Genomic DNA, 26,399 nt, shown 5'->3' with positions numbered 1-26,399 from the left:
TGTTATAATGGTACTATTATAAATCCAGGAATCAGCATAAGAATGTCCATTGACATAAAGCTACTGTGGAATGTCTAGATATAATATTAAACAAAAGAGGCATGCATGCATAATTATAGTTACTAAGCTATCTATAAATGCTTGTTCCTAAGTCTTGTACTCAGGGTTTTTCTCCAGAAAGAGCTTTCTCCTCCATTCTGGCATTGCTGCAATCTCGGCTAGTTTCGAATTACGTTCAGCCATCTGCGCATTCATCACAGCTGCCTTCTGTTGTTTTTCTCCATCTTTCTGCTTCATCAGCTTTTTCTTCCACTCTGGTACACCAGCGAACTTTGCTTCTTCTTGTGCTTTCTTTAGCTCTGCTTCGTGGGCCTGCAACAAAATCTGTTCCTCTTTCCTCTTCTTCATGGCTATCCTCCACGCCGGCGTTTCTTCATCATCGTAGTCGTTAGAAGCACTCTCAAGTTTTGGTGGGGATATGGTGGGCTGCCTGCCAGGGTCCAAGATGGACGCCACCTCCTCGGGCTGGTAGTGATCCCCTCGTTCTCTCTCCTCCTTCCTCTTCATCAGATTGGCCCTCCATGAAGGAACGTTTGCGTCACCTTCAGGGGGAATTCCCTGATACTTTGTAACTCTCTTAGGTGCATCATCTTTTCTTTCTTGTTTCCTCCCATGAGGTGGACTTTTCTCGTCTGAAATCTTCCTCTGTTTGTCGTCCTTACGTTCGTCTCTGTGATGCTTTCTGTCTCTCTCATCATCTTTTCGTTTTTTCTTATCCTTCCGTTCATCTCTTTCTCTTCTTTCTTCCCTCCTCTGTTCCTCATCAGAGTCATCCTCTCGTCGTTTATCAACTTTCTTGTGTCGTGGGTGCTCCTCTTCGTCACTATGACGATCACGACGTTTCTTGTGCTGTTCTTCGTCGCTGTGCTTGTTTTTTCTTTCTTTGTGCCCATGACTTCGATCCTTTTCATGCTTTCTGCGATGACCATCTCCATGGCGATCATCCTTGTCCTTCGGTCGGTCCCTCCTGTGTCTGTTATACCTCTCCTCTCCATCTTTATCGTACGCTCCCTTTCGATTTTCAACTGTCTCCTCAATTTCAGCAACCAGGGGAATCAAACTTCTCTTCTTAGACCGTTTGTGGACGTTTTTTTCTTCTGCTGAAACTGTTCGAAGCTCCTTGCCAGCTGTTATTTCACCCAAAAACTTTTCTTTTTGTGTTGGTTCAGATTTTAGTGGTTCTTTCATGGGTCTAGAGGAGGCACTCTTCAGTTTGACTCCGCTTTTGATTTCATCCAGAAATTCATCCTTTTGTGGGGCTGCAATACCTGCAGGTGCACTCTTTAGTTTGACTCCGCTTCTGATTTTATCCAGAAAATCATCCCTTTGTTGATGTACATTGGCAGGAGGTGGTGGCGGGGGTGGGGCTGGAATACCAGCTGGTGGTGGAGGGGGTGGGGCTGGAATACCAGCTGGTGGTGGCGGGGGTGGGGCTGGAATACCAGCTGGTGGTGGAGGGGGTGGGGCTGGAATACCAGCTGGTGGTGGCGGGGGTGGGGCTGGTACTGAAGAAGTTTTTGGGCCCATAGGTACTGGGAACCCTGGATTGCTCAGTTGCAATGGCTGAGGAGGTGGTGGTGGAGGTAGATCACCAGGGCCAGGCTCGACTATGGGTGGGGGAGGGGGTGGGGCTGGTACTCCAGGAGGAAGCTGAGGGGTTGGGGCTGGAGTGCTTTGGGCCTCTGGAAATTGAGGTTCATCATCTTCTTCGGAAGAACTTGAGCTTTCGGATTCTTCGCTGAATCTTGTTATTTGGTTGTCAGTCGCATCAAAGTCTGGTTGAGGTGGGGTAGGTACTCGTTGCTGCTCTTGCGTAACAATTGGAGCACCGCCCACAAGTATAGTGCTGTCTTGTGCACTTACATAAGGTACTTGAGCAGTCGTTTGCATGGCATTTTGAGGGGGTAGGGGTGGTTGCACCTGCATGTACTGAGTTTGAGGCTGCATCACTTGAGGTGGAGCTTGTACAATTTGGTAGGCAGGCTGCGTACCAAATTGTGCAGGCGTACTAATTACCATTGGTTGGACGGGTTGCATCATTGGTTGGACAGGTTGCATCATTGGCTGCATCATCTGAGGAGGCATCATCTGAGGAGCAGCTGTTGTCTGGGAGTACTGTGGGAGGTTTCCAATACCACTCACATTGCCTAGGAGGTTTTTTGTCTGCTGGATGTACCCCTCTTCATCGGATTCGAGGAACTTAGTGAGTGCATCGATTGTGTCTTTCGTTTTAGCAGCCGGAGAATGCAGTAGTCCTTTGCCTTCATCGAGTATGTCTTGTAGACCTGTGGTGTCCGGTTTTCTCTTGTGATTGTCTTTAGTTCGACGTTGACGCCTTGACTTCCTCTCACGATTGGAATAGTCTGAGTAAGAATCTGACGAATCTGACGAATTTGAAAGATTTTCTTCCCTCTTCTTACGGTTTTTCTCGTGTTTGTCCTCATCGCTCGAGCCACTGCTATCGTAATGTTTTTTGCCTCGGCGACCACGTTTATCCTCATCTGAATTTTTCTTTTTTCTGTCTCTTGATCTATGCTTCTGTTTCTCATCATCAGAATCACTTTTCTTTGATTTTTTCCTGTCACGTCCTCGAGAGTTGTCTTTTCGATTCTCCTTGCGTGAACTCCTATCATCTTTACGGCGTTTCTTTGCATCTTCCTCACTCTCGCTACTCTCCTGTGCAGCTGGCTTCTCTGGCTCATGTTCACTCGTCTTTTCTTCCTCCTCCTCGACTGGCGCTGTGAAACTGGTACCCGTTTCAAAAGCAGTAATCCTCGAGAGAACACCACCACCCTTTCTCGGCAAAGCAGTTTTGTCAGAGTCAGTTTGTCCACTCTCTCTGTTTCCTATGAGCATTGCAATAGAGCCTGGTTTTGGAAGATCTTTGGATGAGAAACTTGGTCTTTTTTTGTCAGCACTGCTCTCAAACATTTTTAGTTTGCTACCAAGGTTACCGGATCCGGTTGGGAGTGGTCGTTGTGCAGGCTTTGCATTGCTAATAAATGCCTTGAATGGATCAGTTTTGGTTCTGCGTAGATCAGGTTTAGTTGTTGAGGAGATATCGACGGTGGGGGGTGGAGCTGGCTTGAGAAGTGAGCCTACAGATATAAACAAAACAACATGAATATGATGCTAAAGTAACACATAGCTATAATGCACGTTTTTACGGTTTACATATAAATGTGGGATTTCTAATTAGCTATACTCTACCTTTTGGTTCAATAGTTCTCCCTGCCAGAATATCTTCAAAGTCTTTCTGGTCTTCTTTGTCCACTAGCACCACTGCCCCCTCTCTGAGATGAGAGCTGCAGAGAGAGAGAGAGAGAGAGAGAGAGAGAGAGAGAGAGAGAGAGAGAAGAGAGAAAGAAGTTATATAAGAATTTGTTCACTTATTAATGATCAAACTTGTTCTAGACAAAGTACGTATGTATACATTACATTACAATTATGTATGTTAGTTATAGGCAAGGAGGTGCTGTACCGTATATAGCGGGTAATTTTCGTGGGGTAAAATATCCGTTATTTTCGTGGGCAAGCTGACCGCCACGAAATTTTAACGTAGGCGTGGATTACCGGAATGTATGAATGTAGTGCAGGCAACGAGACTAAACGAAATTTTTACTCACGAAAACCACTGTTTCCGAGTTGAACGAATCTTTTACCCCACGAAAATTACCCGCTATACGGTATTCTAACTTGCAAATTTACAGTGTAGTTTTTAAGGCATTATTCTTTTGCGGTAATGCAACGTACTTTGCTCCTCTGAAGGTGAGCTTGGTCTTTTTGCAGAAGCCGGCGACATCGATTTTACATTTTTGGTAGGACAACCAGTCTTGCCTCAATTGCCGATGCATGAATACCCCCAGGGCGTTCAAAGCTTGATCCAGGAACTTCTTGTGAGCGGGGTTACGAGGCGTGTCATTAACACCAATCTGAACTGAAATACGAGAGATTTGAATAATTTAATTATAGCTATAAATATAGGTGCATAATTTTCATCAGAGAATGAGGAATAAGTTTTACCTTTCCATGGTTTCCTGCCAGGAGGCGGAGTGGGTGGGGCTGGTGGGGCTGGTGGGGCTGGTGGCTCAGAGCTGCAATAGGGTTTAGAATGAGTTTTAAAAACAATAGAGTACAAGCTACTCACCTCTTCTTGTTATTCTCTCTCTCTGTGTCGTCCTCGTACTTCTTGAGCTGATTGGCAGAGAGGAGAGTGGTGGGCGTACCCATGAGAACTGTTTCCTTCTCTCCCATGGTGGTCTGAATGAGGAAAGCACTCCCACCATTTCCATCAATCCTTGTCTCCATCTCCCCCTCCTCCATTGTCTCCAGAAGGATGCTGGTATGCAGTACAGAACGATCAGGGCTCTTGGGTGTGGTGTCATTCAACCTAATTCTCGTGATAGGAGATTGTGGTCCTCCAACAAGTGGTGGCGGTGGTGGTGGTGGGGCTCCAGGTGAGGATTGACTAGCTATGGGGGGTAGTGGTGCTCGTTGCATTCCCATGGTAGCGGTGGGGGGTCCTCTCGGTGGCTGTTGCATAGCTGTGGGGGGCCGTTGTGCTCGTTGCATTCCCATGGTAGCTGTGGGGGGCCCTCTTGGTGGCTGCTGCATGGCTGTGGGGGGCCGTTGGGCTCGTTGCATTCCCATTGTAGTGGGATGTCCTCTTGGTGGTTGTTGTAGGGCTATGGGGGGCCGTTGTGCTCGTTGCATTCCCATTGCTGTGGGGAGTCCTCTTGGTGGCTGCTGCATGGCTGTGGGCGGCCGTTGTGCTCGTTGCATTCCCATTGCTGTGGGGGGCCCTCTTGGTGGCTGCTGTATGGCTGTGGGGGGCCGTTGTGCTCGTTGCATTCCCATTGCTGTGGGGGGCCCTCTTGGTGGCTGCTGTATGGCTGTGGGGGGCCGTTGTGCTCGTTGCATTCCCATTGCTGTGGGGGGTCCTCTTGGTGGCTGCTGCATGGCTGTGGGGGGTGGTGGTGCTCGTTGCATTCCCATTGCTGTGGGGGGTCCTCTTGGTGGCTGCTGCATGGTTGTGGGGGGTGGTGGTGCTCGTTGCATTCCCATTGCTGTGGGGGGTCCTCTTGGTGACTGCTGCATGGCTGTGGGGGGTGGTGGTGCTCGTTGCAGAGGTACGGTAGCTGTGGGGGGTGTAACCTTTGCAGGAGGTTGTGACGCCTTTGATGGTCCTGTTTTGGGGGGTGGAGATGATACCTTTTTAGACGTAACAACTGCAGGGGGTGGAGGAGCCTTTCTCGTGGGTGAGGTAGGTGCTTTTGTGGGCGGTAAAATTGCAGGAGGAGGGGGTGGGGCTGGTACTGTTGGTGGGGGTGGTACTGTTGATGGTGGCGGTGGGGGTGGTTCTGTTGGGGTATGCTTTGGAGATAAGTCAGCTTTGAGTACCGAGTTCCGTGATTTGTTTTTTATCAAGGAGAGACCCGTATAGTCTGGTAAACGCACTGCACTTGCGTCCTCTAATTTCTGCTTGACCACATTGCCATCGTGCTTCTTTGTTTCAGTTCTCTTCAATGGCTGAATCAATTCGACTGAATCAACAGACATAGCATCCTCGGCTCGAGCTTTAGAGCGATTTACTGCTGCTCGATTCTTTGCATGTTTCTTTCCTATGGATCCCACGTTAGGAGCTTGTTCTACACTGAGCCGTTTCAGATTGGGGCCTTGTACCGTGCGTCGTCGAGAAGGCTCTTTAGTAACTGCTAAAAATTGTCGTCCAATCTCTTCTAGTACGTCACCAGAGCTTTTCGGAGAGGAAGGTGGTTGTAGGCTTGGGCTCCAGTCTCGAAGAATCGACTCCTGATTAGAGTAATCAAAATCAGCTGCATCGTCCATTTCCATTGGCTCATCTTGAGAGGGCTGCATGGGAGATTGCGATTTGACAGATGATGTTTTATGAGTCGGACTGTTTTCCGGGGGAGAGCCAGGCGGAGATTTTCTGGATACTTCGGCGGTTGATAGTCGTTTCATCATCATTGGTTTCATCTGCTGTTGTACTTGACTTTGCTCTGCTCTCTCCTTCGCCTCCTGCTGAGCTGCGAGCAGCTGGAACTGAGTGTTGACCGAAGTGCATATCTGACGAACCATAGCCTGTATATATGAGAATAAAAGATACATTTTATGAAGTTTATCTGATGTGTTGTATCGTCGATATTGTGGCTCATAGCAAATCATTGTACTGTCACTAGGAGCTATAATTATATACCTCACTGACACACTCGAGCACATAACAGCAGTAGGTGGCTTCAGACTCACTACCCTCTTCCGGCATTGCCGCCGCCTCGGTTCCCTTGCCAACAGAGCTGCTGCCTACTTGACCACATTTTGTCGTCTTGACTCCCAGAATGTGCCTGCCATCATCTTCAGCATAGGCTAGACTGCCTATTGAGGCTAGCAAGATGTCTGCATAAGTTACCTGCAGAAACAGTTAGAAAATAATGAGGGCTGAGCCATTAACAATTCCATATGCCAGAGAGGCTTCACACCAGCTTTAAGGTGCTGTATGGTTGCTATTGTATTCTGGCTGAAGTAGCTGGCTATGAGTCAAAACTGTAGCTTACTTTCTTTCTGTGATCAGTGATAATCATCCATCTCGGTGAGACATGTAGATACTTGGGCGTCAGGGAGAACCACATCAAGTCACCGTTGGCCTGGAGACAAAACAGTAAAATTTAACAGTAAAATTATAGTGTAGTTCACCTGTGCTCCGTCAACCAATGCCATAAACTCTGACCTTGAGTCCGGACTTTGCCAGCTGTCCACGTTTGGGATACAACCCAAGTACTGCAAATTTGATCAATGCAGCGTTTACTATCTCTGTTAGGAAAATAGACCAAGCTTGTTTGTTACCTTGACATCCCAGGCCTGTCCATCTTGCAACTGCTTAGAGTTCACTCTACCTACAGCTATTATAATGCATGGAATATAATTATAATGATACCTCAGATACACCCCTTTTATTGTAACTTAGTTTATTGTAACTTAATTTATTGTAGCTTAGTTTATGTATGCATTACCTCTGTAGGTCTCTTGGACAAGCTCTTCCTGGTCTTCTTCTTGCTCAATCTCAACATCAGCTTTTTGGCGACGGGAAAACTGCAGGGTCCTCATTATTATTTGCAGTTGAATAAATCTCTACTCTGATAGCAGTTAAATTATAATGTCTCTAGCTAAATTTATTATACTCTGCAAACTACAATAATCATAATTCTCACCAGGCGTCCAAGCTTGCTAGGAAGTTTATTTGTAGCCTTCTTAGTCTTTCCCATCCTTTGCAATTGCTCAGCTAATGAGATATCAATCAATAGACACTGTACAACACTGCTATGAATTAGTATAGCTGACACACCCTTGTTTTGCAAAGCAGCCCCACCCCACCTATGTTAATTATTCATAGCTCAATTAGCTGCCGTGATGTCATCTCATTCCTCTTTTTTGTCAATAGAACGAAATTGTAATTATCCACTGAAAACCAGATCTGACTCTGATTGAAAACAGATGCAAAAATTACTAAGCAATGAGCAAAAATAAACATTTACTTGAGGAATAAAAAATCTGCCATAAATAAATATAATATTATGCTGGTTGTTCTGATACTACTGAATTAAAACTCATATATGAACGTGTGTTACTCCTCATTCGTCGTGCTTTAGCAGGTAGCTGCAAAAAGTTAACCAGCTTCTCCACACTAGCTTCCTGATATTCATGACTCCACGAGACGCCATTCCACGTACCAATCTGCTTGATATCTGTCGGTAATTCACCGTCTTTAGGCCACTTGAAGTTCGATTCAATCACGGGCACCGAATGTTTTCCGTTCTCCAAAGCACACACAATCTCTTTGTGGAGCCAGTCTTGCACGTGAGTGTCCTCCTTGCAGCGGTCCAGACAAGACTCGCTTAGCACAAGGATAAAGTTGTTCGAACGTGCAATCGTGGTTAAAATGGCTTCATCGAATTTCCCACTACCCAGTTCGGCAACGTCCAGAAACACGCTGAGTCCGCGTAATTGCAAGTGTACTTTCAACAAACTGGCCAACTGTGAGCCGGTAGATCGTCGGTAACTAATAAACACATCGAATTTTCTGTTCAACGCTGGAGTAGGCAGTACAAAACCCGCCCCCCCTTGATCAGGAGTATCAAATACTTGACTCTCAGCACATTGTTTAAGGGCGAGGGATATTCTCAGTCGATCCAGTCTAGTGCTCACCCCGATCTCAGTGAGAACATCTTCGGTCAGGTGGGGGAGGAGAGCTTTCGTAATTCCTTTCCGTGCAAAATCAGTTCGATACAAGGCTAGCTCTTTGCAATGATCTGTCAGCCATTTGCAAACTTCATTGCTCTCCGTACCAGAGATATCCGCAAGACAACGCAACTTCTTAATCTCCTCCAAAAACCATTTACACGAAACTCGACTGTTGAACCCAATCTCCATTAGATCGTCCACACTCAAGTCCAACAGCATACTTCCTGTTACATGATGTAGCGTGAAATCAGGTACAGTATCTTCACTCAACGCACACACTGTGTTGCCTACCCAAGAAGCGACTTCGACTGCGGACCAGTTGATAACGTTCCAGCACTGGTAGGGAGGGAGGGGTTCAGAACTTGTGAGTAGGGCTTCTGTGCAAAACTTGGCAGTTAGCTTCGAGCCTTTCTTAGCAGCCGTTCGAAGAAGTTCAAACGCATTAATCTCAGAGAAAGTCTGTAGGGAAAATATAACTTAGTTTAAAAGTAGAATCTCTAATAGAATTTCAGCGACTCATAAATGCTTTATTAACACTAAAAACGGGAATACAAAGTACACATCACTGAAATATCAAAACATCCGAACTCATATTACGGTAAGCTAGCACTCACCTGAAGTCTGTTTTGCTTCTTCTTGATGGCAGCCTCCATGGCCAGATGAAAGGCCACTAGCGATCGAGCCTCCTCACTCTGACTCAACAACAAGGGCACCAATCTCCTCAGCCAGCCGACTGATCGTCCGTGGGCGTGGTTTGGACAGCTGCGAGTGAACTCCTCGGTGTCCTGATTATTCAGAAATGGGAGTACTAGATCCAGAGTTCCACTCTCAGCTACTTTATGAGAAACTTGTGGGTTTGCAGCCAAGAAGGAAATTGCAAGGAGGGCATAGTATTTGACAACTTCATCACTCGAAAATGCCAACGGGAAGAGCCAATGATCAACGTACTTGGTGACCATAGCAGCGTGTGCCTTTGCCTCTCCGTACATGGCACAGTTGGCCAGAGCAGCTGCACAATGCTGCAACACGATAAGGTCGGTGTTGCGACATCCCAAGATGATCCCCTCGAGTGCTCCTCTCTTGATTAGCCTGTGGCAAGTTTGGGTCGAGTCTTTGAAGAGATTTTCTAGGATCCCGGTGCCAGATTGTATGGCTTCTAGACTCTCGTTGCTAGTAGCAACCTCGACGACCGAATTGAATAGTTTGTGCCCGGCGATGTACTTTCTATTGTCAGCGACCATGATTTGCTCGAGTGCTTTCAGGATGGCCAGTCGTAGAGATATGTCCGAGGAAGAGCACAGCTGTATTAGTGACTCAAGCCCTCCAGTGTCTCTGTAAAGATTGAAAAATAATATCTGACTTAAATGTGTACATTTCATAATGGAAGTTATGTGGTAAACTGAAACACAGGGTCAGGGTTGCTGAAACTCTATGCAGTAGTGTAGGGCCAACAATTCCTTATAGAGGTTCTGTGCATAACCCCTCTATAGGGAATTTTTGGTAATCATTAAAAGGAGCATAAACGTATGTCCGCCATTTTGAGTGGCAAAAAGCACCCTAGATACGTTGAGCTACGGTTAGAGCCCTCGTGCTTCAGTGCAATATATTCTATACATCCCTTATGCCCGTGTTATAACTATAACATAATTGCTAGATGCCATAGTTGATGGATAGCTGCGGTCGAGAGAAAGAATTAAGAGCCCAAAAGTTGACAAAACTACACTTTCATTATTGACTTTATCACAGGCAGAAAGAATCAAGACCCCCTCTCTCTCCAGACATAAACGTGATAATGTGTGATATGAAAAGAGAAATCAGTGCAAACATTTTCATGTGTGTGCCAACTCGATCTCGATCTATTGTTAAAGCCAATAGACATTGGCACTACTTCTGTTGCTTTTTAGCACTTTTTAGACCTACAATTCAGTCCATTGTTGTGTGTGTGAATCATCCATTGTCTTACTGTCTATGCTCATGTTCTTGACATGATAGCTTCTTAGCACTTTGTTCTAGCTCTTGAAAGTAATTGGAGAATTTCCTTGCATCACATTCAACCATAGGCAGAGTAGAGCTAAAAACTTTCGCAAATAACATTACTACCGCTTGCCACTCATGCTTTTTGGTACTCAAAATGGCCACCTGAGATTAAATTGACCGGATCTGCATAACCTCTATAGTATACTTCAACGTGTAAGTGTGTTCACCTTATGTGATCACACACAATGTCCGCTGCATCTCTGGCCAGACGTGTGTCCAGTGACCACACTAACAGTATCAGATTGTACAGCTCTCTGGCCCCAGTCAGTTGATTCACCCTCGAGGATGATGACTGGAGCTGCTTGCTACATGAGAGCACAGCTTCCTTGAGAGCTGGTATGACCAGGGAGTCATTCTTGACCCAGCAAGGAAGAGAGGTCATATCTCAGAGTGTGGAGAAGGCCTGGAGATGATACCAACACAATTAACCTCATGCCAGACCTCTAGTTGTACAATACTCACCAATACAATATAGAGAGAGGGCCTCCAGCTAGCTAGCTAGCTCCATGCTTTTAGTTCTGAGCTTTTATATGTTTCTCTGTGTTTACCTAGCTCGATGTAAATACCGATTAGCTGGAGTCACACCTCTTCAGTGGACCCTGCCCATCTTTCAGTTGATTAATACTTGTTGACTGAACTACCCTTTCCCAATACACAAACTCCTCTGCATTGCAACTGATACCCTTGTGTAACGCTTAACAAGTCTACAGTCTAGTCCCCTTCTCTTCTGCTAAAGCAACCAACCATTAGGCATAATGGTGAGCGACTATCTGAGACTAGCATTGACTTAATAATTATATCTTATTCTCCCCCAGTCCAAGAGAAGAGGTCTCAGCTTGGAGGAGAAGAGAACCAGAATGATGGCGCTCTTCTTTGAGAGGGTGAGCGGGGCTGGGGGTGCATGGTGCAGGTGTGGTATATTTTATTATTCGTGTATTGTTCTTGTAGAAAGATGTGTTTCAACTTAAAGAGCTCGAGAAGCTGGGGCACAAAGAGAAAGGAATAAGTACGTATGACATGTGTATGACATTGTGCATAATAATTATCCGTCATCGTTGCATCCTCTCCCTCTTTGCTTCCTCCATCATCTCTCCCTTTTTGTTGCCTCTATTACCTCATCTCTCTCTTTTTCTTTGTTGCCTCCATCACATCCTCTCCCTCTTTGTTGCCTCAGACTCGATGGTAGTGAAGGATATAGTGCACAGTCTGATTGACGACGGACTAGTGGACACTGACAGAGTCGGCATATCCAACTACTTCTGGTCCTTCCCCAGCAAAGCTGTCAATAAGGTGAGACCACACCCATCTACAACTCTGGTAATTATTGTTGTCCAAATGTTCGTATGAACTAACTTGTAAATTTGCACAGCTCAGAATGGTGACGTGGAACCATAACTTCGCGGTTTTAATTTTCGGATGATACTCTACAATAATTATCTAAAATGTCCACCATATGAAAATGACCCATTATACGGTATAAACCCCACCCCCTCCTGTTACACAGCGTATGCAACGTCTTGAGGACCTCGAGAAGCAATTGAGTGATTTAGAAACCAAGAGATCTGTCCTCACTGACAAGATAGCTGAGGCACAGGTGGGGAGGGAGGAGTCAGACGAGCGGACACAGCTCCTCAAACAACTGGAGGCAGGAAAGGAAGAGAAGAAGCAGTTAGCGGCAGAGTTGGAGAGCCACAGAACGTGTGATCCGGAGAGGATAAAGGAGCTCCGAGGAGAGACTGCTGTTGCTAAGGAAGCAGCCAACAGGTGGACCGGTGAGTACACTCAATATAAATAATGATACCAATTTTGTTTAGGTAGAGTCTGTCTCAGTTGTATCCCTCACGTTTGTCTGATGTATTATTATTTTGTCTGTAGCTTTTGCAGTTGTTTACGCAATGTGTGTGTGTGTGTGTGTGTGTGTGTGTGTGTGTGCGTGGGTGTGCGTGCGTGTGTTTGTGAGTTTTGACTCTCCCCTCCTGCATGCAGATAATGTGTTTGGAGTGAAGACTTGGTGCAATAAACGATTTGGAATGGAAGAAAAGGCCATAAACAAACAATTTGATATCCCAGAGGATCTGGACTACGTGTAAACTATGTATTCATCATTCCATTATCACCCATCCCTAACTCATCTTGTGTCATGTATAACCATGATTATATATACTCATGCTGAATAATCATATTAAAGTGTTTCTCTTAATTAATTCTAATAACCAAAGTTGCATGAATTAACAGCAATAGCACAGTCAGCAATTTGTATAAAAAATTACCACGTATGAAATACATGACTGTAATGAATGAAAAAAAGACTAAATTCTACTACAGTTGTAGTACTAGACTATTAGAATAATTATAACTCAGTTTAAGACTCTAGCTATCAAGTAATGTCCACACGTACATGTAGAAGGCACACGGTGGTTTGGTTATACGGTGTTCTGCTGAGCTGCCAGCTGTGCTTGCAACATGGCCATCTGTCGACGCAGCTCATCCATCTAGGAGGGGGGGGGGAGGGTTAGTAACACAGAAGCAGCATGCAATCATTTATTTTATTCACTTGTAAAGTATACACTTGTTGTGAGCTATCAAGTACTGTACTGCATATCAACTGACCTCTCGCTCTTTGGCTACCATGGTTTTGTCCGGTCCTCCAGACACTGCAGCTGTCACCACGTTTGCCATCGAACTGCCGTGTGTGTGTGTGCGTAGTGAGAGAGTGAGTGAGTGTGTGTGTGTGTGTGTGTGTGTGTGTGTGTGTGTGTGTGTGTGTGTGTGTGTGTGTGTGTGTGTGTGTGTGTGTGTGTGTGTGTGGTGAGTGTGTGTGTGAGTGTCACAAATGGGTTCACTCACTGATGACCGGGAGATCCCTCTATCAGCTTCTTCTTTCTGAAGTTCTCATAATGCATGTCCTGAGTATAGTCCTTGAGATCTTGCATGTGAGTTCTGTGCACACAAACAGAGCAACTCTAATCACAGCAATACAAGTATTAGATAGACCATGTGTGGTAGGTTTCTTTGGGAGTGTTGTGGCTGAGGCATATCACTAATATTACAGGGCTGCATCCAGGATTTTGGATCAAAGGGGGCGAATTAGGCAATTTAAAAATGTAGGAGGGGCGAAGTCATCAGAATTATAGCAGTACAAATGAATCTGCCAGATCCTAGGGGGGGCGAAACTGTGCCCAGGGGTGGCGAATTACCCCCCTCGCTCCCCCTCAATGCAGCCCTGAATAATGACACTGTATAGGTAGACATTATACCGTATAGCGCGAAATTTTCGTGGATTTCGTGGGTTAGCAATCCTACACGAAAATTAAGTCCACGAAAATCGTTCTTTACCTGCTATAACGTGCAAGATCTAAAGGCGTGGCTTCCGGTAAGCAGTCATTCCGCGAACATTGTGCAACGAAATGGCTTTTAGAGGCCAATCCACGAAATATAAGTGCCTCGAAAATTTCGCGCTATACGGTAATTAGTGGTGACAACCTTATCTACGTACGTGCAAGCCTCTGAAGTGAAGAGCCTACCACCGTATGACATGTGCTCTTACCTGATGAGCATGTTCCTGAGTTTGACAAAGTCACAGTGGTCCTTGTTCTCCACCTCGACCACACCCCATGGATACAGCCGCCCACGCACCCTCTTCCCGTTGACCTCCAGCAGTGTGTTGCTGCCTACAATCGAAAATGGCATCGACTCCTGTCGTGCGTGTGTGTGTGTGCGTGTGTGTGTGTGTGTGCGTGTGCGTGTGTGTGTGTGTGTGTGTGTGTGTGTGCGTGATAAATACACAACTATCGTATAGCGGGTAATTTTCGTGGGGTAAAAAATTCGTTTATCTGGAAAACGGTGGTTTTCGTGAGTAAAAATTTCGTTTAGTCTCGTTGCCTGCACTGCATTCATACGTTCCGGTAAGCCATGCCTACGTTAAAATTTCGTGGAGGTCAGCTTGCCCACGAAAATTACCCGCTATACGGTATAGACTGTGATTACAAAAAATTACAAAATGACCTAATGCAGTTAACCAGTTCACAAAATAATAATAATGTAAGCATAGAAATTCACATTTACTAGCCATGGCTCACCCTCAGTTCTCTGAACTCTGCCTCATCATCGTCATCCCCCTCTCCAGTGTACACCTGTAATATCAGACAACAGTGTCATGTGACTACACTACCAAATGAAAGCTTGTCCTAACACAGATAAGCAAGAATGAATGTCATAATTATAATGCGGACAATCCAAACAAAAATTACAGGCTTTCAAAGATAGCTGCCAAATCAGTTGAAAAAACAAAAGGCATTAAATGCCTTTTATTTAGGCTGTACCTACATGTATAACAAAGCTGTACCTATCATCAACCATTGCTAGGGATGCAGATATACGTGACAAACCTGGATCCCGTTGTCACGAATCTCCTGCATAACCCTAAGCTTGAGCTTCTTGAGCTCAGGAGCTGTCAGAGTGTCGGCCTTGGCAATCACTGGGATGATGTTGACCAAGTGGTGAAGCTGCTTCATGAACTCTATGTCCAGTGGCTTTAGTCTGCGGGGGAGTGTGTGTACGCATCACATGAGCTATTCACAGAACTTGCATATAAACACATCATTGGTAAGGTCACTATGAGAGCTACTGAATGCATCAATTAGTTTTGAAATTGGAAAATCTGAACACAAATTGGGCTCTCAAAAACAGCTGAGATTTAGAAAAAAGTGCAAGGCCTTTGCTTTTGTAGAAATTGCTGGATTTCGACTAATCACAGAAATTGTATCTGAGCACACCATTAGAAAGGTTATTACGAGAGCTACTGAATGCATCTATTAGTTTTGAAATTGGGCATTCTAAACTCAAATTACAAAGATAACTACCAAAACGTTGGAATTTTAGAAAAAAAACTATACAAGGCTACTGCTTTTGTCAGCTATGAACGTACCCATGTCCTATTGGGTTGATGAAGTAGAGGCAGCAGTGGACGCGATGATCCTCGATGTTCCTCCTGTTTAGACCACTCTCGTCCCTCAGATATTGCTCGTACTTCTCATTTACATAGTCTATCACTGGCTGCCAACTACAAGTGTGAGGGACAGTGGTAAACGTACACTGAATGGCTGAAATAATTATTATAAGGGCAATGTTATTCAATGCACTGACTTGTTGCACAGAGTTCCTTGCTGTAACTGGCTGCATTGGTTACACAAGTTCACGTACATAATTGCCAATTGCTGGTATGTGTAATTGTTTAATACAGTACCAAGTGCGTACTAATTAACACAGCTTTTAATTGCTCAATAAACTGGCTGCTATACAATGTATAGGCTACAGTACACTCACCATTGAGTGTTGTTGACGGCGTCCCCAAAGCCTGGAGTATCGACAACAGTCAGCCTCAGCTTGACACCCTTCTCCTCAATATCCACAGTGGTGGCATCAATGCTTACAGTCTGACTGATACGCTCTGTAAGAGGAAAAGGGAGGAGGGGATCATTCAAGCATGCACAGTACATGAGGGGGGGGGGTAATCTTTCAAGCACACACAGTATATGAGGGGGAGGTCTTTAAGCAACGTTGACACACTGTACGTGTACATGCGGGGGAGGTCTTTAAGCATTACTGACACACTGCACATGGGGGGGGGGTCTATCACCTTACTTACAGTTGTATTACAAAAAAATGTCAACACCATAACCAGTGGGATTACTCCCCGTTAAGATAAAATGAATGTTTTCACATTCAACTATATGGTGCTATCACCACGCAACTCTGATAATCTCCATGGAGCTCACCAATGGCCGGAGGGTTGTTCTTGTTGCCAAAGAAGTTGGTGAGAAAGAGTGACTGCACGAGAGTGGACTTGCCTAGTCCAGACTCTCCTGTATAAGTGTGAATACATGGATAATGGGTGTGTGTGTGTGTGTGTGTGTGTGTGTGTGTGTGTGTGTGTGTGTGTGTGTGTGTGTGTGTGTGTGTGTGTGTGTGTGTACAGTACGTGAATATCAGTGGACCATGGTACTCACTGCTTTAGGCAAGCAGCCAAATGTTTTGTGTTCTGAGATATTAAAAAGCTCTTTTGATAACAATTAAGACCTACGTACCAAATTACAGCCATTAGCAACAGTACGATGTCAGTAGTATACATGTACCATAATATTGTCAGGTTGTCCCAATAACAAGTTACTGACATGAGTACGGGTATTATAACCACACAACACTAGCTGCTCAGTTGAGAATACCTCCACACACACTCCCACCACATTCCACACAAACACATCACTAAAAGCTAGGTGTGGTCGCTCTGATCTGATAACAGTCTTCATGCACTCTCAATAAATGCTCGTTTGCCCACCCCTGTGGACAAGCACGACCTCACGTGCACAATACTGATAACCTCTACAACATTAGCTACTGTTAATTCTAGTCAATCACAATGGTACCACAATTATTTTATATTAAAGTATTATTTTGTCAAGCTTCCCAACTTACCTACAACCATCAGAGTGAACTCGAATCCTTTCTTCACTGATTTTCTGTGTGCCAAGAATGGCAGGTTGGCGAAACCGAGCTGGCTAGCATCAGTCATCTTGTTAATGAAGTCTTCGAGCAGACACAATACAGAAACTCGAGAATGGGAGTAGCCCAATTAACCTTTGACCTTTGTTTACCGCTTATTAAGCGAAACTGGGTGTAAAGTTATAAACTTGGACCATGAACCTTGAGCTTTGACTTTCTCTTTCGCTTTAAAGGAAAGTAATATTAAAGTAGAAAATTCTCAAATCAACCCCCCCTGATAAATACAGTCTGACTCTATGTGATGAGAGATAGCTAGTGTGGATTTGTAGAGCTCAAGAGAGAGATCCTGGTCACCATGAACCCCAACTCTGGACAGAGAATGAACAGGCCACTCTTCAGGCCCACTCTGATGCCCATGGGCTCAATGCAACAGGTTGTGATGTCGACAGGAGGTGGAGTGTTCACTTCGAGTGCTATGAGTCAGCCCACCACTCTACCAGCTACATCCTTACAGTCCCTACCCAGTGCTACCCAGTCTGTCGTCATGCAGCCAATGAGACCACAACGATCGATACCTAAAGCCAACCTGTACCTCTGCAAGACATCACAAAATGCATCAGGTGAGTTTTGACATCACACTAGCTTTACGGGGGTTTGGTTGAGGTTGAGTATGGCAACTGTTTCCCCACAGATCCACCGATTGAAGGAGAACTGGAGAATAGCAACAAGGTCTCCCTCAACAATCTCGAGGGCTCTTTCAAAGACTTGGACTCCCAACAGGTCAAAGACACACTCAGTTCTTTCCTACCTCACATACCCGGAGAGTTTGATCGAATGCCAGACACAATGCTGAGACAGCTACTGGAACAGAGGACTATTGGGGGGAAAGAATTTTCCCCTCTTTCTGGGCAGGCTCTGCTTGGATTTCGACTGCTGCCTGGACCGGTGAGTGCTCAATACTCCCTATCACATGACTGCAATACAGCACACTGTGGGAAGATAGCCCCATTACTTGTATTTTCCACCATAGTTAATACTACAGTTCCATTCGGCATTTCAAGTATAGTATAATATAGCGTATTTGTGTGCAGTGTCCTCTATGTATTAGTCCTAATGTAGTTGAAATTTCAGTAATTCCGCCTCCGTTTGTGATAATGCACCGGTAGAATTCCAGTCAAAACAAACATAATTATGTGATAGCTATGCTCTCTCTCCTCTCTATGCAGCTCCCTGAGATGTATCGTATGGACCCTCCCTCAGTCGAGGCCAAGCCCCACCACAAGAAGAGGAAGCATAAACACAAGAACCTAGACAAGGGAGGGGACGGTGGAGAACTAGCCAGTGGGATGCCATCTTCAAAGTTTAAAGTTCCTCCGGACGCTTACTCGTTTATCAAGCAAGACATGTCATCAATCTCCCCACACATAGCACATGCTCCACCCCACACATTATCACACTCTCACAGTAGCTACATGTCCGGAGGGGACACCTCAGTCGGGGGTATGATCAAACAACACCTACCTGCCAAGGACATACTTGCAGCAGCTGCTTGTGCACCTATGGTGACCAATCCCAGTGAGTCGAGTGCTAAAATATCTGCCATGTCCTTAGGGTGGAGCTGCCTGCATATTCCTTTCAATGCAGCACGTATTACTTACCGTATAGCGGGTTACTTTTGTATGATGGAAATTTTCGTATTTTTCGTATAGTTGTTTCTAGTGTAGTTGTACACTGTATAATGATCTCTATCTCTCCTCCTCCCCTCTCCTCTGCATATGTAGTGAGTGCCTCCGCCCAGCTCATCCCTGGTCCTGGCGGTAATATCGTGGACTCTAGAGTGTCTACCTTCCCTGGCAAGAAACCAAAAAAGGTATGTACAACATCTGCTTTTGTAATTATGGTTAAGTTAAAGGCCTTAGCTAGCGGGTATATTTCGAGGGTATAAATGTTTGTGGTTTTTGATGATCAAGCATCTACCATAACCCATGATAATATCACATGCATACATGCTGCAAAACGGCTGCTATTCCACAAAAGTTTATACCCTCAAAATAGACCCGCTACACCGTATCTCCAAGGGCTTATAAAGAGAAGAGGGCATGCAACTTAAACTTCATCTCCATGTGTGCGGAATGCTTGTCTTTTGCACACTAACTGGATTCTATTTTATATAGTAGATATCCTGCCTCTGATATGAAGTTATGATAATTACATAGGGTAGCTTGTGAATTGCAGCCCTCTTCTCTTTATAAGCCCTTGCTATCTCTTTGACGTATTCTTTGTGTCTTATATTAAATTATGAGGCCATTAGTTGAAATACGAGCATGTCATTTTCGATTTTCAATTGCAGCAGCTCTATACCACTTAGCCTTCATTCTGGGTACTCTGTCTCTACTTACTCAACCCATACACGTATAATAGTATGTTCCTCTTGTTTCACAGGTTAAAAAGGAGAAACGAAAAAGGGAGAAGGGAGAAAAGAGAGAAAAGAAGAAAAAGAAGCACCACAGTCAAGACCCCCCTGGCCCCGCCCCCTCACTCCTTCCTCACACACCCAACATCTTCAACCAATTCTCGAACTCTCAATAGATTAATAGACTATAATTATTAGGTTGTTGACGTTTTGACAATTTTGTTTGTGCAATACTTTTTTTTTATTGAATCAATACATGTGCGAATTGATTCGAATGATTCGAATGACAGTAAATACTTGTTATGACACATTTACATGCAATCCTTGTTCTTTCGAAGTCTTTATGAAATATCCTGGGAGTGGAGCCTTAATGACTAGGGGCTTCCCCGTTGACGCCAGGTACCCGGGAATCACTATCTCCCTAGCATGAAGGTGCAGGTGACTGGTCTTACTGATGGCCTCCACTCTCTTCTTGAGGTTAGGAGAGGCTCTGAGGACTGGGCCGGCAAACTTGTGGTCTCCTAGGATGGGACACGTCAGACCGTCCGCTAAGTGAACTCGTATCTGGTGCTTGAATCCTGTATGAGATAGACGTGGTTTCATAATTCTGCAACAAAATAATGGAACAGTTCTTATAGTAATAGAGAGTACAAAAGTGGGTGTAGCTAATTACCATACTTACTGGTTAACCTTTAATGAGATGTGTATAGACTGGTACAGTTATTTAGTATACAAACACTGCATTGGCTACTCAGTAAACGGATCAAACCACCAGGTTACCAAGGTTCATGCTGACACATAGATATTACATGCTGTACCTGTGACAGGAGTGACCTCCATGAGACAACATCTCTTTGGAGCCAGAGAGCACACACTGAGCACAGAGTACTCAGTCTCGGCCATAGCGACTCCTCCTGGTAACGTCTTCCCCACAGTTGAGGGGTTGTGGGCGGCCATCTTATCCACTCGTAGCACTACCTGACAATAATATGATAATAATGGGTAATTAAAACACACAGTCAGAGGCAATGTACAGGGAGACATGAGTATAACATACCCTAGTCATGTTCCCGTTAGCTGCAATGTTTCTAGTAGACAATGGAATCTGAATCACACCTGAGAAAAAGAATCTAAGAAGATGCACCTTAAGAATAACAATAATTGCACTACCTTCCAAATGGTCTGGAACTCCAAAAGTGATTGTCCTGTAATTATAAATACTCACATAGTCAGTCAATGAGATGAAGTCAGCTCTTACCAATACTTTTTGACAATCCCTCGCTCTTTGAACAGCTGAGCCAGTCTCCGAGCAGCGTCAGTATGGCGAGTCAGCAGGAGCACTCCTGACGTGTCTCTGGGGGAAAAAAACACATCATACATCTCACTCTGTCTTCAAACATAACACTTCAGAGGCATGTTTGGAAAGAAAAGTGAATTGTCAGTGCATGCAGTATCACAATGATAAATGAGGTTGAAAGAAAAAGGGACTTAAATAATCCTTGTTAAGTTGGTATGACTATGACTAATGAAGCACACACCGCTCACTTGTCAAGGCGATGTGCCAGCTCAGGTAGTTCATGCCCACTCTCCTGCCAGTAATGTAGGTAATGAGACAAGTCATTCTTCATCTTGGGGCCACTGTGGACGGCTATACCACTGGGCTTGTTCAGGGCTATAATGTCTCCTGGAGAATGGGGGCACCATGTAGTGAGTGGATTGCTGTAGTATCACAGCACAACTCACGATCTTTATACAGGACCATCTTCTCAGCTGTCACTTCATTGATTTCTACATCAGTTTTTCGAAATCGCTTTCTTATATTCATATTTGATTTATCTAGTACACCTCCTTCATCTGCAGCTTTGTCATTGGGTTTGTTCCGAACCAGCTTCTTGTTTTTGAAATCAAACTTTGAGTGTTTCTTGCTTGATTTTTCAACGCTAGCGCTTGAACCTGCTGAGTTTCTTTGCCTCTGATTTGGTGAGGTCTCTTCTCTGAATAGAGGTCTTGCTTTGCTCCACACAGCTTGATGGTGGACACATCTGCTCCTGAGGAGAAGAGGAGCTGAATAATTCATGTCTTCAGTTTACCTCTATCAATAGTGGTATACTCTTGCCTCTGCAAAGATATATCTTTGATCTAGCCAGCCACGTGGAGATCAAAACAAAACAGGATGACCAGGGGGGAGGGGCTCAAGCTCTGCAAGAGAACACTGAGCATGCATGAGATGAAGATGAAGGGACAAGTTAAAGTTTTAGCGATCCTTTCGTTGCTGGCATTTTTCATGGCAGCAGGGCTGTTTCTCAGAGGAGTGGATATAAACTTCACTAGATGTGAGTGCAACCTGAACACAGTGGAACAATCTACCCACCCCCAAGAACAGCAAACAAGAAACGCCCACAAAAAGCTGCAGAACTTACAATCAAACCCTCAAAGATATCTGTCATACCAGCCACCTGGCAATGGCTGGAACAATCAGAGGATTGCTCTCGAGAATGCTCTGGTTCTTGCAAATTTACTCAAACGTACATTAGTTGTGCATCCCCTTGCTCCTCATGCACTTGGCAACAAAATTAAAGCTGGGCATCACATACACCACGGCTATGTTAGCTACAATCTGATGCAACAGGAAGATCTACTACCACTCTCAATGTTTATGGATCTAAACTTAATGAGGAAGGGGACACCAGTGGTTGAAGTAACAACGACACACCCTCAGTTTTTGTCCGATTTCTCTCACAATACTTGGAGGAATATCTGCCACAGTGGGGGATGGGGCTATTGGATGGACAGGGTGCCAGAGCATACTGAGGAGGTTGCACTCTTCACTCAGCAAAAGTTTTCTTCACTTGGGAAAGTGTGGAGAGAGAAATGCCCTAAAGAACAAACTCGTGGGGAGAGGACAAACTCACCTCTTGTACGCTATGTGACTGATTTGGATGAGGATCCATCTGAGATGCTGTACTTTGAGAAAGGTACTTTGTTTGGTATTCACATTCGATTTTCGACTTACGAAAAAGCATTAGCTGCTCAGAATTTGGTTGTCAACTATGTACATTACAATAGTGAGGTCTGGTCAACTGTGGAAAAGGTTGCTGCTAAACTCGGAGGATTCTATAAATACAATGCAATACAAGTTCGTAGAATTGATCACATGGCCAGAAAATTAGCCCCAGCATTTTGGATAGACCAAATGATACAAAGAAATTTCTCTAAATCTGCTCCAGTTTATGTAGCCACAAATGATGTGAACATTGAATGGTTTCAACCATTTCTTGAAGCCGGTTTCAAGCTTCATTTTTCCACCAACTTCAGAGAATTCAACTTCACTAAAACACGAGAATCATTGCGAATGGACTTCTTAGGAATTCATGAACAGTGTATTTGTGAAAGAGCAGATAAATTTGTTGGGTCTCCTGCCTCTACATTTGACGCTTTCATTCTGCGCCACCGCGGTGAGGTGAAGACTCAGGACGGACTAATGATGGACACACTACACACCTACTGGATTGGTCACCAGCTAAACAAGACCAAAAAATAGCCTATAAATATTATGTGCAGTATATATCACTCTTACATTGAAAATACAAAACAAAATTGTGCCAAAAAATCAGATTCACAATCAACACACACACACACACACTATTCTAGCAGAATGTTTCTAAGAGTTTCCTGTTTGTTGGCACCAAACCCAGCAGCCTCCAGGTAGCCAGCCACACTCCCATACCTGTACAGACACACACAGAGAGAGAACAATAACTACAACTATCCCCACAATTTAAAACTAATACCGTTTCCTAATCTCTTTGAGAACTAGTCTCATTGTCTCAGCATCTGCTCCGGTGAACGCCTCCTTGAAACCATAGCGACCACAGGTCTCCTGATGCAGCCGTTGTCGTATGGGACCCAGTCCAGCCTGTAGGAGAGAGGGTCAGTAACGTATTGTACTAATAGTTAGTCAAAATTGACAAACTTACGTAAGACATGGCATAGTCCTGAGCAATGTCCTCGTCACTCACTCCCAAACAGCCGAGTATCATAGCAACCACCACCCCCGTCCTATCCTTCCCGTGAGCACAGTGCACCAGCGCAGGAGACTTGTCGATTATAATCTGTAGAATATCAGCTACAGCAGATTTGCTAAACTCCAGCAAGTCGACATATTGATCATGCATTGTTCTTGTGTTGAGAATCTTCCAGTTGTAGAATCGCATGAAGAGGTGAACATCAAATGCCTTGTCAACAATCAGCATCAGCAGTGAAGAGTATCGAATTAAAATGTTGACTTTTCGTAAAATATTGAAAATGAAGTCCAAGGTCATCATATTGATAAGATAGCGCTGTCCAAAAGGTGCCGAGTCAGCAGAGCTCTTGCTACGGAAGACTTTAACCTTTCCTTTCTTCATAACACACACAGGGTAGATATTGTCCAACAATTTGGCTCCGTTGGCCTTACGGTACTCATCGATATGTCTCAGGTCGATAATCGACTTAATTCCCAGCTCTCTAAAGTGTGTCTTCTCAGCGGCCGTCAGGAAGTCAGTACGAGATGATCTGAAGAGCCTTCCTTCTCGAACCTTGCGGCCGTCGGCTGTGACAAGCCCACCACCACCACACTGTCTGAAGTTGGGCAAATTAGGGAAGACCTCATTTGCTCCAGGACACTCCTGTGGGGTTTAATACGACTGACAAGCTGTAAATAATTAGGTGTTTAGGTGTGATTTTACCTCATTTTTGACTTTCCATATCTTCTTCTGCTGTCTCCTGTCAAACCTTACACCCAGTACGACTGCCACTAACACTCCTATGAGGCCAAACACTAAAGCAAAGGGTGCCAATCCACTCAAAACTGTCAACAACGACTCCATAGTTCTAGTCATGTACAGGGGCGTAGCTACCATTGTTTCCTGGTTGCCCAGAAACCCCCCCAGGAGCTGCTGAGAAAATTGGGCAGGGCTCCCTATAATTGAAATCATGCAGCCCTGCCCATCTTTTCACACGTGGCTGCAAATCAATAATCAGAGCAGCACCGTGAAGCGTTTCACTTTGGCTTTGTCTCAGCTAAGTTAGTCTCAGCTAGCTAGCTACCTCAAACAAAGAAGACCAAGACTTAAGTTCTAGATCTAGTATCAATCCTGAATGCTCCAGTATTCTCAGACTCAGCTCTAAGCACAACTTTATTCAGGAAGTGTACAAGTTTAGAACAATCTCAGCCACATGAAACCTCTCAGGTAAATGACATTTAATTGTTGCTCAGCTAGACTAGCAATACACAATTGGCACCTGCATGCCTAGTATGTTACGTCTATAGCTAGCTAGCTTGTCACAAACATGTAAAAAAGTCATGAACAATAGTCAATAACAGTAGGTGTGCCCCAATCAAGAGGGTGTGGTACCGGAAGTGGGCGTGGCCACAAAAATTTCGCGCCGCTATCGCGCCGCTGATTTTTCTGTAGAAACCCCTGTCTCAAAAGTCTGGCTACGCCCCTGATGTACGTATACGAATGACCCTTTATCAAAGCTAGTCTCATGAATCAGCCGCCGTTCCTTGGTACTGTGGCAGAGGAGGTCGGACATCACTTGAACTTTCACTAATTATGACCTTTTTTTTAATGACATTCCAGGCCAAATTGCTTTTCGTTTTTGCTGACTCAGCAGTAGAACATGACTGGATCTAGGCAGATCTAGCTAGTATGGGTATTATGTGCTGATAGGGTTAGGTCCAGTAATCATCACAGACACCAAACACAACTAGTTGTCAACAGAATCAGCGACAGAAACCGTGCATAAATATTGTCTCATGAATCAGTCGCCCTCTATAACATAGACTCGCGATTAGGCCGCCCAACTTTTAGAGGGCGGCTAAAATAGAGACTAGCAGAAGTACCGTATATCTTCTAATTTATCGGACAGCAAAAAATAATTATTTTGGAAATTGTCCGGGTATAATTGGAACAGATTTTTATAGAGCATGCGAAGTGTCCGGAATAATTAGAACAAGCAAGCAGCTGCATGCGAGCTAGCTAAGTTTAATAGAACAAGTTACGACTGAATAGTTGCACTAACTATCTAAAACTAGCTACTCAAAGCTATCTAACTGCAGCACTCCAAGTCTTACTTGCCGTCTATGAATGGTAACTCAACTTTCAAGATATTGTCCGGATATTTAGAATAAATGTAATATTAAAGTACTGGAGTGTCCGTTGTATTAGAACAACGAAAATTGCCCAAAAGAGTGTCCGGGTAATTAGAAGTGTCCGATAAATTAGAAGATATACGGTACATCAAAAAGAGGGCATATGAACAGAGAGTGAGAGAAGTAGAACACTCGTCATTCACTCCACTTGTATTGTCTGCCACTGGAGGCTTGGCCACGGAAGCCACTACTTTTTACAAAAGGTTATCCGCGTGTCTTGCTGACAAATGGGAGCAATCATACTCAACCACCCTGGCCTGGCTCCGCTGCCGCCTTACCTTCTCTCTTCTCCGATCAGCTATTCAATGCATTAGAGGTGCTCGTTCAAGTATTGGACATGCTTCCAAAACTCCGCCCTCTATTGACCTGGTCACAGCCGAGATAGACATAAACTGAACTGTTTAAATCATAATTCCATTCCTCTCAATTTATTTATTTTTTATATTTCTATTGCTTCACATGTGTATAATTATTTAAGGGGCTTCTTCCCCCCCCCCCCAAAAAAAAAAAAGCAGAAGTACAGTAGACGCTACTGCTGAGCCAACAAAAACGAAAAGCAATTTGGCCTGGAATGTCATTAAAAGGTCATAATTAGTGAAAGTTCAAGTGATGTCCGACCTTTGGTGGTTCCAAAGGAACGGCGGCTGATTCATGAGACTATATCAAAGTAGCCTCGATTCCAGGCCGCTCTCAATTGAGAGGGGCTGGGATCGAGGCTAATATCAAAGCTGTTCCCAGGCCGATTTTTTTCTAAGAAACAATTAGGTTATACATGCGCATGCGCTAATCATCCGCCGTATCTTCAGGGGAGGCCAGTGAAGGATCGAACCACTTGACTGACCTTAGGCTTAGCTAATTTCACTCCCCACATTCATAGTAATGGGCCTGACAAGAGTGTACCCAACCCTCTGTCACGATCAAAAGCCACCCAGCCTA

General features: G+C 44.6%; 9 protein-coding genes across 11 annotated transcripts in view; 4 read left to right on the top strand and 5 right to left on the bottom strand.

Annotated features, from left to right (window-relative positions):
* On the bottom strand, window positions 1-7,410 carry LOC135339629 (bromodomain-containing protein 4-like). The gene is made up of 11 exons (XM_064535783.1): window positions 7,287-7,410; window positions 7,089-7,167; window positions 6,922-6,977; window positions 6,772-6,855; window positions 6,633-6,722; window positions 6,278-6,487; window positions 4,208-6,162; window positions 4,084-4,154; window positions 3,814-3,997; window positions 3,271-3,365; window positions 1-3,158 (listed from the first exon to the last, which is right to left on the bottom strand). The coding sequence occupies exons 1-11, from the start codon at window positions 7,338-7,340 to the stop codon at window positions 148-150; spliced, it is 5,889 nt and encodes a 1,962-aa protein (XP_064391853.1). The 5' UTR covers window positions 7,341-7,410; the 3' UTR covers window positions 1-147.
* The window catches only part of LOC135339652 (serine/threonine-protein phosphatase 6 regulatory ankyrin repeat subunit B-like), a gene marked incomplete in the record, with an annotated part of 1,209,744 nt that overhangs the window by 1,131,044 nt on the left and 52,301 nt on the right, over window positions 1-26,399 (top strand).
* LOC135339672 (NAD(+) hydrolase sarm1-like) lies at window positions 7,590-10,946 on the bottom strand. Its single transcript, XM_064535904.1, has 4 exons — window positions 10,816-10,946; window positions 10,521-10,756; window positions 8,931-9,648; window positions 7,590-8,775 (listed from the first exon to the last, which is right to left on the bottom strand). Exons 2-4 carry the CDS (start codon window positions 10,733-10,735, stop codon window positions 7,648-7,650), a joined length of 2,061 nt encoding a protein of 686 aa, XP_064391974.1. The 5' UTR covers window positions 10,736-10,756; window positions 10,816-10,946; the 3' UTR covers window positions 7,590-7,647.
* LOC135339804 (meiotic nuclear division protein 1 homolog) lies at window positions 10,986-12,543 on the top strand. The gene is made up of 6 exons (XM_064536079.1): window positions 10,986-11,111; window positions 11,169-11,234; window positions 11,302-11,359; window positions 11,528-11,643; window positions 11,858-12,125; window positions 12,340-12,543. Exons 1-6 carry the CDS (start codon window positions 11,109-11,111, stop codon window positions 12,441-12,443), a joined length of 615 nt encoding a protein of 204 aa, XP_064392149.1. The 5' UTR covers window positions 10,986-11,108; the 3' UTR covers window positions 12,444-12,543.
* Window positions 12,544-17,005, bottom strand: LOC135339734 (septin-1-like). Of its 2 annotated transcripts, XM_064535986.1 has the most exons (11): window positions 16,828-17,005; window positions 16,131-16,217; window positions 15,679-15,802; window positions 15,499-15,528; window positions 15,281-15,415; window positions 14,742-14,892; window positions 14,433-14,486; window positions 13,901-14,049; window positions 13,201-13,293; window positions 12,964-13,036; window positions 12,544-12,845 (listed from the first exon to the last, which is right to left on the bottom strand). In XM_064535986.1, exons 1-11 carry the CDS (start codon window positions 16,922-16,924, stop codon window positions 12,777-12,779), a joined length of 1,062 nt encoding a protein of 353 aa, XP_064392056.1. In that variant the 5' UTR covers window positions 16,925-17,005; the 3' UTR covers window positions 12,544-12,776. The 2 variants fall into 2 exon arrangements, with proteins under 2 accessions (XP_064392056.1, XP_064392057.1); XM_064535987.1 differs by lacking the exon at window positions 15,499-15,528 and having other exon boundaries at window positions 16,828-17,004.
* On the top strand, window positions 17,076-19,581 carry LOC135339729 (uncharacterized). Its single transcript, XM_064535980.1, has 5 exons — window positions 17,076-17,474; window positions 17,546-17,799; window positions 18,081-18,429; window positions 18,636-18,724; window positions 19,297-19,581. The coding sequence occupies exons 1-5, from the start codon at window positions 17,210-17,212 to the stop codon at window positions 19,441-19,443; spliced, it is 1,104 nt and encodes a 367-aa protein (XP_064392050.1). The 5' UTR covers window positions 17,076-17,209; the 3' UTR covers window positions 19,444-19,581.
* Window positions 19,568-21,416, bottom strand: LOC135339732 (pseudouridylate synthase RPUSD4, mitochondrial-like). Its single transcript, XM_064535982.1, has 7 exons — window positions 21,011-21,416; window positions 20,813-20,951; window positions 20,526-20,621; window positions 20,438-20,472; window positions 20,325-20,383; window positions 20,086-20,245; window positions 19,568-19,845 (listed from the first exon to the last, which is right to left on the bottom strand). The coding sequence occupies exons 1-7, from the start codon at window positions 21,342-21,344 to the stop codon at window positions 19,568-19,570; spliced, it is 1,101 nt and encodes a 366-aa protein (XP_064392052.1). The 5' UTR covers window positions 21,345-21,416.
* On the top strand, window positions 21,452-22,808 carry LOC135339704 (uncharacterized). The gene has a single exon (XM_064535947.1). The coding sequence runs from the start codon at window positions 21,486-21,488 to the stop codon at window positions 22,806-22,808; it is 1,323 nt and encodes a 440-aa protein (XP_064392017.1). The 5' UTR covers window positions 21,452-21,485.
* Window positions 22,789-26,399, bottom strand: part of LOC135339733 (triple specificity protein phosphatase PtpB-like) — an 87,886-nt gene continuing 84,275 nt past the window's right edge. The window contains exons 1-5 of one of the 2 annotated variants that reach the window (XM_064535983.1): window positions 24,764-24,919; window positions 23,995-24,151; window positions 23,245-23,934; window positions 23,059-23,183; window positions 22,789-22,994 (exon numbers count right to left, since the gene is read on the bottom strand). In XM_064535983.1, the coding sequence (XP_064392053.1) occupies window positions 22,910-22,994; window positions 23,059-23,183; window positions 23,245-23,934; window positions 23,995-24,151; window positions 24,764-24,798 (1,092 nt within the window). In that variant the 5' untranslated portion in view covers window positions 24,799-24,919 and the 3' untranslated portion in view covers window positions 22,789-22,909. Of the gene's footprint in view, window positions 22,995-23,058; window positions 23,184-23,244; window positions 23,935-23,994; window positions 24,152-24,763; window positions 24,920-26,399 lie in introns of those variants that run through there. The other variant, XM_064535985.1, reaches the window with a different exon arrangement.

This window comes from Halichondria panicea, chromosome 8 (assembly GCF_963675165.1).
Source record: "Halichondria panicea chromosome 8, odHalPani1.1, whole genome shotgun sequence".
NCBI classification, from domain to species: domain Eukaryota; kingdom Metazoa; phylum Porifera; class Demospongiae; order Suberitida; family Halichondriidae; genus Halichondria; species Halichondria panicea.
This window is presented reverse-complemented; position numbering and strand designations above follow the sequence as displayed.